Source organism: Sitophilus oryzae, unplaced genomic scaffold (assembly GCF_002938485.1).
Source record: "Sitophilus oryzae breed Bouriz unplaced genomic scaffold, Soryzae_2.0 scaffold_1057_pilon_pilon, whole genome shotgun sequence".
Lineage (NCBI taxonomy): Eukaryota > Metazoa > Arthropoda > Insecta > Coleoptera > Curculionidae > Sitophilus > Sitophilus oryzae.
In genome coordinates, this window is record NW_022145679.1 from 177,967 (window position 1) to 190,362 (window position 12,396).

At 31.6% G+C, this 12,396-nt stretch overlaps 1 protein-coding gene across 1 annotated transcript in view; it reads right to left on the reverse strand.

Annotated features, from left to right (window-relative positions):
• Nucleotides 1-6,769: 6,769 nt before the first annotated feature.
• Nucleotides 6,770-12,396, reverse strand: part of LOC115875464 (rho guanine nucleotide exchange factor 4-like) — a 59,698-nt gene continuing 54,071 nt past the window's right edge. Inside the window, 2 exon segments of the mRNA XM_030890936.1 lie at nt 6,770-7,408; nt 11,039-11,278. Coding sequence (XP_030746796.1) covers nt 7,257-7,408; nt 11,039-11,278 — 392 coding nt within the window. The 3' untranslated portion in view covers nt 6,770-7,256.

Consider the following 12,396-nt stretch of genomic DNA (forward strand, 5'->3'; position numbering starts at 1 on the left):
GAAATAGTACTATTTTACCAAGTCACTAAGGCAGACCACTAACTAAAGTAATTTTAAATAAAAATATTTAAAATGTTTCCATACTTTTGTAAACAACCAAATACCAAAACACCAAAACACAAATAATCGACAAAACCTTGTCAAATGTTTTTTATATTTTATCAGTAAAATTCTTGAGGTTAATCAAGAATAGATAAAATACAGTGTTACCAGCAAGTGAGATATTCCTAAGAAATAGTATAAATTAAAATGTTTCCATACTTTTGTTCGCCACTGTATGTAGATATGTAGAGGAAACTCACAATAAGTTTGTCATAATGTGACATAATTTATAATTATTGTAATAATATTTTAATTGTTTTCGATTAATTTAGTATTTTTCTATCTCTCATAACTCAAAAGTGAATTTGTATAACTTATTCAAAATGAATAATTTGTTTCATATTAAAGGATTTTTTAAAAAGTTTCAAATAAGTTTTTTTTCTAAAATAAAATGGGAAACTTTATTTTAAAATGGCAAATCATTATTGTTAAAATTTACATGAGATTACCTAGGTCGGCGATGCAACACACGGTATATAAAATACGTGATATCATACACTTTAAAATGCGTAGAAACCTGATTGTTAGTCAGGTTTCTACGCATTTCAACCAATAAGAAACGCGCTGACTAGTCAGAGATTCTTCTGGGAACAGACCTTTTGTTGTTTTATTTTTTTATCATAATCCATAGGTAAAAATAATTTAAACTATCATTAATTATTGACGCTTGCTAAAGAAGGACTGCTAAAGGAAAACTAAAATAAAACAAAATGAAAATAAAAACAGAAAAAAAGTTTAATAATAATAAAACACAAAATACAGTATAAAACATTAAATAAAATAAAAAAAAAAAACGTTTCTACAGGGACAGTGTAAAAAGGTTTTTGGTCCATAAGGGTCTACGTCACGTGGGCTGCTCCTGACTAGCACAGACTAATTACAGGTAAAACTCGTTTTGTTCATTAAAAATACAAAATCGTCTGTCCTAGTCGAAGCTTCTAGATAGATAATCGGTTCAGTTTGCCTCTAATACCCTGTGATTATGTGTGCAAATTAGTTTTTTTATTACAAAACGCGAATTGATTTCGTTTTTGTGCGTAGAATTGCGTCGGATCATCATGCGTGATTTTTATTGGGGAATTATAGTAAGGTATAAATAGACTAATATAGCGAAATATACAGGGTTGCTCACTGTAGTGAAAAAGGCTTTATACAATAAGTTTCTCTGATTGAGATTTTAAATTCTTTTTTTTACAAAGTGGACGGGCATAAATTTTTTTTTAAATACAGGGTCGCTATTATGTATGGAAACGGTCGATTATTAGGTAAAATATACAAGGTACCGCAAAAAGTTAAATACAAAAATTATAGCGTTTTTAAATGTCTATTGGTGAGTAATAAATTTATGTATACAGGATCGGTCATAAAATCGTGGCACATAAAAGTTTAATTTTTTAAATAGAACCCCTTGTATATTATTGCATAGTTCAATTCTTCCTTCAATTCTAAGCAAAAATCGAAATACACACAATGTACCTTAAACCAACAGTTTTCGAGTTATTGACTTTTAAAAATAAATATCACTTAAACAATTAGATTTAATTAATTTCGATGTGTTTGGTTTCAATTAATGATGTCATTCTGCCGAAACTGTGATACTGGTTTTTAAATTCCTATTAGCTACTAGTAAATTTAAGTATACAGGGTCGGTCATAAAGTTGTGTCACATCAAAATTTTTTTTAAATGAAACCCTCTTCCTTCAATTTTAAACAATAATCGTAATACACAATGTACATAAATTGAAGAATTGAAATGTTAAACGAAAATTTTCTAATTTCCAGACTTGCTATACTCTCATTTTATACATCTATAAATGATAACTTGAAAACTAATGTCAAATATTATTAAGTTTACAGTTTCGGCAAAATGGCATGGTTAAATGAAACTGAACATATCGAAATTAATTAAATCGAATTGTTAAATGCTATTTTCAAAAGTCAATAACTCGGAAACGGTTGGTTTGAGGTACATTGTGTGTATATCGATTTTTGCTTAGAATTGAAGGAAGAACCGAAATATGCAATAATATATAGGGGTTCCGTTTAAAAAATTAAAACTTTGATGTGCCACGACTTTATGGCCGACCTTGTACACATGAATTTATTACTCGCTAATAGATATTTATAAACCCTATAACTTTTGTATTTAACTTTTTGCGGTACCTCCTATATTTTACCTAATAATCGACCGTTTCCTTACATAACAGCGACCCTGTATATGTTAATCACACTAAAGTATTAACTAACTAGACTTTATTATAATTATGAAGAGCTACAGTTTTCTAAGTCTCTAATTTTTATAAAGTAATTTCGATTAAAAAAGCAATAGTAGGTAGATAAAAAAATATGCAATATAAAAATTTGCCAGGATATTTTGTAAAAAAGATTGATTTAAGAAATCTCAACCACAAAACTTGATATGGAGCGTTTTACTAAACAGTGGATCACCCTGTATACTGGAGAAATATACAATAGGAGAGAGCGAATGATAATTATCATCCTTTGTCACGTATAAAACTACTATGTATTTCTGCGACTAGTGGGGAAGGCCCTTCGATTATGTATGTACAGGTTTAGGCCCTTTGTCTAATATTTTTTTTTCTATTTACCACAGCACTGTTGGCGGTAGCCAATATCACTTTGTTTATATTGCGTTTAGTTTGTCGACATATATAGCGGTTACAATGGTTTTTAACGTGTAGGAAACAGGGAAGCGAATGTACAATTTGTTTCTAGGTTAACCAAAGGGTGCATTTAATTAATGGTTTATTTTATTTCCTTTTCAATTTTTGCATCACTCTAATAATAGATACATTGGGAAAGTTTGAGTTGATTGAGTCTGAGCATTAGTTAGTCTAGAAACTGTAATTTGGTAATTAAGGCCTGCTCTTTCCATAATATTTTCTCTATTGAAGATATGTTAAAAATAAGCCGAAAGAATCCTGAGAATAATTGCGTAGAACATAGAGTGTTTTTATTTTGTAAAAAATTCCTTAAAATGAAATCTAACTTTATTGATTTCATATTTATGACAAATATCTTCAGCAGTTAGTTGTTTAGTCCTGATGAGAGTTGGAAAAAATCATCTAGAGATCATTTCTAGATTTGTATCTAAAACGCGATTTTTTGATGACACATTTTTAGAGTTAATTGATCGTCAACTTATTTTTTTAAATTTTTCATGGTTGTTTTAAATTCACCGATAGTAACGATTTATTATTTAATGTTACCTGCTTTTTTTTATTTGTTATTTGTTGCTTTACAATAGAAATCTGTAATATAAAAATTAGAATGTATTTTGTTATATTCTTTCAAATACCTATAGATAAAACAGAAACAACAAATTACAGAATTTCTGTTGTTAGTAGACGTTAGTACCACAGATTATACAGATTATAAACTTATCGTCAAAAGCATTGTTTTTTGTGGTTCCAATTTTCGGAGTCGCGCACTAGTTAGGTTACTAGTTTGCGCACATAGCACGCCCACTTATGGCCTCTAAAATTGTGCACAGCGCCTAACCGGCCTTGTGACCGGTCCAGTTATTACGCTGTTTCAATGCGAGTTTATTTTTGCGCATAGGAAATTTTACTCGTTTGCTCATCGTCATAAAAAACAATTTTCGTACAACGAATTAGGGACAAGATTTTTATCTGTATACTTATAGGACACCTAATCTGTGTTAGTACCATCGACTACTAAAAGCTCCTTATTTTTAGGAATCTTTTTGGTTTGAACAATTTTGAACATAGACGTATATTTTTACACGAAAAAATCTCAGCGTGCTTATTTGCAGCTTTTAATTTTGTTTTTTTCTAAAATGTAAAATAATAAAATATATGAAATACGATCTCCTCTGGAACGTTTTATATATTTATTTTTTACATTATTTTAATTTTACATAATGAGTTGATGTAATATGTTGTAATAACTTTTGATGCTTTCTAAACTAATAGAGCAAGAAGATTTTTTTTATATTAAATTGATATCATATGTCATTATCGGTTATGGGTTGTCATGTATGTATTAGATCGATTCATACGCAGATTTTAGTAGTGTATTATAGTACTACTGGTACTATTTGAACTAAGTTGTGTCAGTACCTAGTACAAAATACTGATTTTGTTTGTTTAATTTTAATATAAATCAATTAACAAAATACGAAAAGCATTTGATTTTTTGATTTAAAAATGAATAGTACCTTTAGTATATTATAGATATGTGATCAATTAATTTCGCAGAGAGATTTAAATGTGTCATCTTTTTATTATAGATTTTGGCATAGTTCACATTCCGGGACTGGCATTTTAGTCTTGAGACATCATGCCAATTCAGCCAAAATAGACCCTTGCAGCCGCCGTGGAGGATTCCACTTGGGAACCACTCTTAGCAAATACAATAAATAAATACAATAGTAATAACTTCAATAAGCTGTCGATAAAATATGAGATTTTAAATATTTTATATTTCTTTCAAGACCATTCTGTTTAAAACAACTAATACATAGTCTGATATTATAGAAAGAAAGCCTTATTTCGAAGTTAAAATATAGATAAAAGAAACAAATTTAGATTCGAAAGTGCCCATAAGGACAATGTAAATACTATTTGGCGCTATTCTTACGCAACGGTCGCTCTCCAAAGCTTTTAATAATTTCGGAGCGGTTCGACTTTTTCCGGAAATATGTCGTCAAATATTATTTATTCAAATTTATTATTATTTTCTTATATTCTTTTAGATAAAATACAGGTGTGCTGCATATAAGAAACTTTATTTTATACAGGGTGGCGCACCTCATTCGCCTCGGTTGATTATACGAAAACGGAAAGATGTAGAAACACAATTTTTTATGGGTATATGTAGAGAGGCAATGTGCATAATTTAAAATTATTTTAAAATGTACAGGGTGTGTCAGAACTAAGATCCATACCAAAGTTATATTTTTTCTTATAGAACACCAGGTATTTTATTTCATTTTTGGATTCTTGAACATAAAATAAGGCATATATTATAAGGGTTTAATATGTTTAAATGCATTGGTTTTTGAGATATTCAAAGATATTTAAATATGCATGATATAATAAAAAAGTTTGTCAACACCCTGTACATTACTGTTCAGAGTTAATTCTTGTGCCGACTTTAAAGTCAGAGAAATAAACTTTACTAAAAAATTTTATTGCTTCCTTAAATGTATACAGGGGTATCAAAAATTGCTGGTCTATTGTAAATATCTATTTTACATCAAAACTTTGTTATTTCAAATACAACACTATATATTTTTTTAAATAAGTCGAAGCAGATTTAAATGCTCTTTCAAACTATATTAGGGTGGCAATTTGCTAATGATAGGTAGTAGCTATTTTCAAAAACGACATTAGTTATGGACTTTATTTAAATTTATAACAGATTACTTTTATTTAATTTACCTACAATAGTTTAATAAGTAAGAAGTATTTATTATTCTAACAAGAAAAATAAAAAAGTAGTTTTTTGATTTATACCACGATGACTTGTAGATATATTGGATTTTCTATAAAAGAACCAATTAAGGCAAATTAATTTTCTTCACTGCTAACGATAGGTTCCTGCCTAATAGATTTTTCACATACCACACTATCAGTTCCGCGAAATAGAAAAAATAGTATTTCAAAGGAACTCTTTTCAAGAAAATTCTTATTTAGATATCTTTGAGCATAAACCCTTCCGGCCAACTAAGCAATTGTCCTCACAAAATAAAATAACTAGTAACCTATCCATTCCTTCCGCCAGCAGATACTGCTTCATTTTTCTTGATAAAATAATAAATACTTACTTATTAACTTTATTGCAGGTAAATTAAATAAAAATAACCTGTTATAAATTTAAATAAAGTTCATAAACTAATGCCGATTTTGAAAATAGCTACTAAGTGTCACTAGAAAATTGCCGTGGCGACACCAGCCATCTTGATTACAATTTTATTGAAAAATCGCTTTTTATTCAAAACCTGAACCAGATAGGTATAGGAAACCCTAATATAGTTTGAAAGAGCATTTGAATCTGCTTCGATTTATTTTAAAAAATACAGGGTGTTGTATTTGAAATAACGAATATGTAAAATAAATATTTAAAATAGACCAGCAATTATTGATGCCCCTGTATACATTAAACGAACCAATCAAATTTTTCAGTAAAGTTTATTTCTCTACCTTTAAACTCAGCACAAGAATTAATACTGAAAAGCAATGTACTGGGTGTGAATAATATATTCTTTTATAGCATGCATTTTTAAATATCTTTCAATATCTCAGAAACCAAAGATGTTAAACATATTTAACCCTTATAATAAATACCTTTCTTTGAGCATAAGAATCCAAAAATGAAATAAAATACCGGGTGTTCCATAAGAAAAAATATAACTTTGGTATGGATCTAAGTTCTGAAACACCCTGTATATTTCAAAATAATTTTAAATTGTACACATTGCCTCCCCACGTATACCCATAAAATATTTCGTTTCTACATCTTTTTGTTTTCGTTTAATCAACCGAGGTGAATGAGGTGCGCCACCCTGTATAAGGAAATGTATGAAATACCTAACCCTATTCTGACTTTGACAAGAGAAAATTATCTTTTCTTGTTTGCGGTTGTTCTTAGCAACCGCTATAGCAGCGCCCTACAACGTATGCGCTCCAAATCAATTATTATAAGTTTTGGCGGCAAGCCGCGCATTCTAATCTAAACTTGTTTCCTTTATCTGTGGTTAAAAGGACAGGAATCTGTCATTAGTGTCTTTAATATAGTTTTACTAACATTTGTTAGTATTTTGTCAAAAAAAGGTATATTTAGAGATCGAACTGAAAAGGAAATAATTTTACAACAATAAATATGCACTTTTTTCGATCGATTTTTCGAGGGGGAATTTTTACAGAGTTCTTCTAGTGATATGTCTCCTAATGCTTTCGTATTCTTCGGATACTTCGATATACCACCACACACCCGTTTTTAAGTATACTTCCGGATATCGACGAATCACTTAATTTATCTTTAAATTTTTGGCACCGGCTTTAATAGATAACAATCTCTGTACAACGGACACATCCAACGGTAGAGCACCCTACGTTTCAGCACGTCAAATTATATACAGGACGATCCAAAAGAGCGCGCGACCGGTCTCAGGGAACGTCGTGGTGTCGCGATTTCTTGCCGCCGCCGAAGCTGAACCAGTTGCCCATTTTCCTGCCCAGCAGCGAATTCGAGGAGGTAGTGTTCAGCTGCAGCATCGAGGAGCCGATGTAGCTGGATTGATGTTTGAATTTCTTATTTTCTGCAAAAGAAAAATAGTATATAAATAACTGATCAATCTTAATAAACCAAATATGGAATTCACGATAAATAAAACTAGTATACTTATATGTATTCATTTAAAAATCGAATACTTTCGAAAATCATGAAGTAAATAGTTTTTTAAAGCTATTCCAAGGCGGAATGCTACGTTGATTTTATATTATGCTCATAGTTCATGAATCTAATGTTTTACCGAAACATTACAAGCTTTTAGTATAAGAGCTGACTACATAAAAAACCTTATCATCGTTACATGGTTTATTTTTTTTGTGAAGTATCCTTTTGTGTAGCCATTATGAAATAGTCATGTCTGTCCAATCGAAAGGGTGAAATTTTTACACTAAAAATATTATAAGGTACACGAGTTATAATTGCGAAAATAGCTTTTATTTATTATTAAGAAACGTGGAAAATTGTTGGTAGACATTTTTCTCGTCGCTAAATTAACGCGAAAGAGGCGCGAAAACGCGTAAACAACGCGAAAGAGGTATAAAATTTTGAAAAAAAAATTGTAGCATATCTGCATGCCGATTGGTAGAATGTCATTTATTTATTTTAAAAGCCGTATACAAAAGGGCAGACAAAAAGATCATGGCTAAATCAGTATAGATAAATATATTTTTTTATGATTTCCATAACAGATATCATATATTTACTATTCTGTCTCACTATTTGTATCTGACTCGTCCTTCTGCAGATCCTCACTGAATCTTCCTCTGAGTCGATATCTGCACCGTAAAATTTTTGTAGACTTCATGCATTAAGTTTCCATTGATAACGCGGAGAGCGTTTCCGGAAAACGCTTATACAGGGTGCGTCTTAAATAAGTGCAAATACTTTTAGGGATGATATATTTCGACCCCAGGAACCTGTCTATGAGGTTTTTCTCGCAAAAAAAATGTTGAAAATCGTGCATTTTTTTAAATTTTCCTGTATATTTTAGTACCTGCCTACACCGAAAATTTATCCACGCCTGTACACCGAAAATTTAGCCACGGTTAATTATTTCTTAACCTACCATGCTTACGGCTTTATATGTCTATGGTTACGACACTAAAAGTATGGATGCAATAGAGAAAAAAACAGGTGGCTCGCAAAAAAATAACTCGGTTATTTTGGACTTGTTTGGAAAACGGTAAAGAGAAAATATATTTCTTATCGAGATCTACCAGCTCTGAAAATGTTTGCATTTATCCAAGACTCACCCTGTAGGGTAATATCGGGCTTTTGATAACTGTCTACCGCTGATTGAGCCATGATTTTTTTGTCTGCCCTTTTGCATACGGCATTTTAAATAAATAAACATGACATTCCACCAATCGGTACGCATATCCTGTATGCGATGATTTTTTTTGTCAAAATTTCATGCCTCTTTCGCGTTGTCTTCCTGCATTTTAGCCACGAGAAAAATGTCTGCCAACAATTTTTTTAGTCTCTTAATAATAAATAAAAGCTATTTTCGCCATTATAACTCGTGTACCTTATAATACTTTTAGTGTCAAAATTACACCGTTTCGATTGGCCCCCGCTTTAAGCACCGGGATCGCGCTGGTAGTCATGACTATTTCATAATGACTACATAAAAGGATACTTCACAAGGAAAATGAGCAATGTAATGATGATAAGGTTTTTTATGTAGCCAGCTCTCCGTCTATTTCTATATTTTTAAGTAGCCGTTTTTTGATAGATGATATTGTATTGTATAGAATATAAGAGAAGAATGAAATTATTGGGCAAACCTACAGTAAGATTAGCCATGAAACATAGTGGTAAGATTAGCCATGGAAACATAGTGGTAAGATTAGCCATGTTTCATGGCTAATCTTATGTAGGATTGCCCAATAATTTCATTCTTCTTTTTTATTGTAGTCCCTACTAAAACATATTTTGTTTATTATATAGTATATTTATATTTACTAAGAGTGTACAGGGTGGGTCAAATTCGACGCTTTTAAATGGAAACACCCTTTTCTATAGGAGATAGACAAAAACTAATATCGGTGTCTGGAGCTTAATTTTTGTCAAAAACATGATGGTGAAAACCGCATTTCGATATCTGTTACCCTTTCGGAGTTACGGGATGTTTTTCAAAAATATGCATTTTTAATAAATCGTTGTAACTTTTTTGCTATAGAAAATTTTGTATTTTTATGGAAACATTTCCAAAGTACCTTTTTACGTAGAATTTAATGGTTTAAGTATAATTTTTTTAAAATTAATAATTTAAGAATTATCAACAGAAAATTTGATTTTTTATATGGGACACCCTGTATATTTTTAGTTTATTGAAAAGAATTTAAAATTACCTCTCCAAAAATATAACACACTTGATATTTTGCTCGATTCCTCTTCGATATATAGAGTATATAAAAATTTGCCCGCTTTAAATGAGTAGGCTTTGAACGGCACCGGCTCTAATGCAAAAAATTCAAGCTGTGAGCATCAATTAAAACGAAAATAATATTTGTTATGAGAGATGCAGAATTTTATAACAATTTAAAATATATTTAACCAACATCAACACATTTAAACTATATCTAATAACAATAAAAATAAATAGCAAACCAAGACATGAGATTTTGCTACAGGTCAGACGGGGCAGTTTTTGAACATTTCTCGCGGAATTCATTAACTCAGTGGGGGTGAAAGATACCCCCTCATAACTGCTAAGTATTTCTAATTCTGGTCTAGATTATACGGAATAAGAAACCTTTATTCTTCCGCAAATATATCCACAGGATTAGATCGATGGGCACTAAGTCAGGCGGTTTCGACGGCCAACGGCTGGGATCTTGGTTAGCTATTCAATTATTCTTGAAATTGACTACAAAAATTTGCTGATTCTTCAGCGTTCTGAGACGGTGCGTCGTCTTGCTGGAAAAATATGTTTTCGAGTTCCATTAGGCATATCATCAATAAGGGGTCCAAAGCCTACTACCTAAAAGTGGCGAACTTTTAAATATTCTGTATTTCGAAGGGGATTATAACAAAATATCAAGTGTGCTATATTTTTGGAAAGGTAGTTTTAAATTCTTTTCAGTTATTTAAAAACAGAGAGGGTGTCCCAAATAAAAAATCAATTTTCCTGTTGATAACTCTTAAATTATTAATTTTAAAAAAATTATACTTAAACCATTACATTCTACGTAAAAAGGTGCTTTGGAAATGTTTTCATAGAAATACAAAATTTTCCATAGCAAAAAAGTTACAGCGATTTGTTAAAAATGCACATTTTTGAAAAACACCCCGTAACTCCGAAACGGTAAAAGATATTGATGTGCGGTTTTCACCATCATATTTTTGATGAAAATTGAGCTCCAGACACCGATATTAGTTTTGGTCTATCTCCTATAGAAAAGGGTGTTTCCATTTAAAAGCGTCGAATTTGACCCACCCTGTACACACACACACTTAATTGTATCGAAAATACAGCCAAACGCAGAGAGTTCAATTTAGAATAGGTGAATAATCGAATTTTCCAAGGGGATTCCCCTAAGAAATATTTTCTCGGTGGGTATATACCCTACACATGGGTATATACCACGTATATACCCAAATTTATTTATTATACCCATTTGGTATTTACCCACCGCCCATCACTGCTACTTACGTCTTAGTGTCCTTGGTGGTCGTTTCTGTCGACTAGCTGCAGCTCTGGCAAGATGGCGATCGGTCTGTGGCAGTTCCAAGCCGTCAACGCGGTCTTTTACCACCAGCTTTCGCTCCTCGGAGAAGGCGTCCAACCATCGCTGTTTGTCTTTAGCTGATCGACAACAGAACATTAGCCATTTATCTCGAGTCAGGTTGAGCAGTTTGATGGCGTGTCGAACGCTCACACCCAGGTTGGAATCTGAAGCAAAGAAAAATATAAAGTACTAGCGTGTACCCGCGACTTCATTCGCGTCGAATAAATCATTCGTAATGGTGATGATAAAGCAAAGCAAGAATTTCCATTAACATACAAACTGGATAAAATTTTCTCACATTTATGTCAGCATGAGAAAAAAACAATATGGCGATATTATTATATAACTTGGTAATATTTAAGGGGTAGTTTCATTACGTTGGAATTCGACTTTCGAAAAATCCGTTTGCCAAAAATAAGCTTTTTACGTCAAGCGGTTTAAGCAGAATCGTGGTTAATCAATTAACCAACTTTTTGGAACACCCTGTATAATTTTTTTAAAAAATTTCAAAATATGTAAAAAACAATAAATTATGGGTGTCCAAGCGTTTTCCCGAAAGACTAACCGTTTTTTAAATAACAAATATTGTAATATTTGAGGGGCGTTTTCACCCCCTTGGAATTCGAGAAACCCCTCCTTACACCCCACAGTCAATCCATTTGCCAAAAATCAGCTTTAAACGTCAAGCAGTTTAAGCAGAATCGTGATTACACAATGGTTATATTTTATGAAACACCCTGTATAAATTTACAAAACAAAATAAAATATACATGTTTAAGAGTTTTTCCGAAAAACTCACCGGTATTTAAATAAAAAATATTCTAATATTTGAGGGGTGGTTTCACCCCCTGAGAATTTGAGTTTCGAAAAATCCCTTCTTATCGAACCTCTATACCCTAAAGTCAATCCGTTTTTCAAAAATCAGCTTTTTACGTCAAGCGCTTTAAGCAGGATCGTGATTAATCAATGACCAGATTTTTCGAAACACCCTGTACACATTTTTAAAAACTCTTAAAATATGTAAAAAACAAAATAAAATATACGTGCTTAAGCGTCTTTTCGGAAACTTGATCGTATTTTAAATAAAAAAGTATTGTAATATTTGAAGTGTGGTTTCACCCCCTTGGAACTGGAATTTCGAAAAATGCCTTCTTATCGAACCTCTACACCCTAGAATCAACCTGTATGCCAAAATTGAGCTTCTTACGTTGGGTGGTTTGAGCAGGATCGTGATTAATCAGTGTGTCAGTCACTTAAGGATTTTATATATTAGCCTTGAACA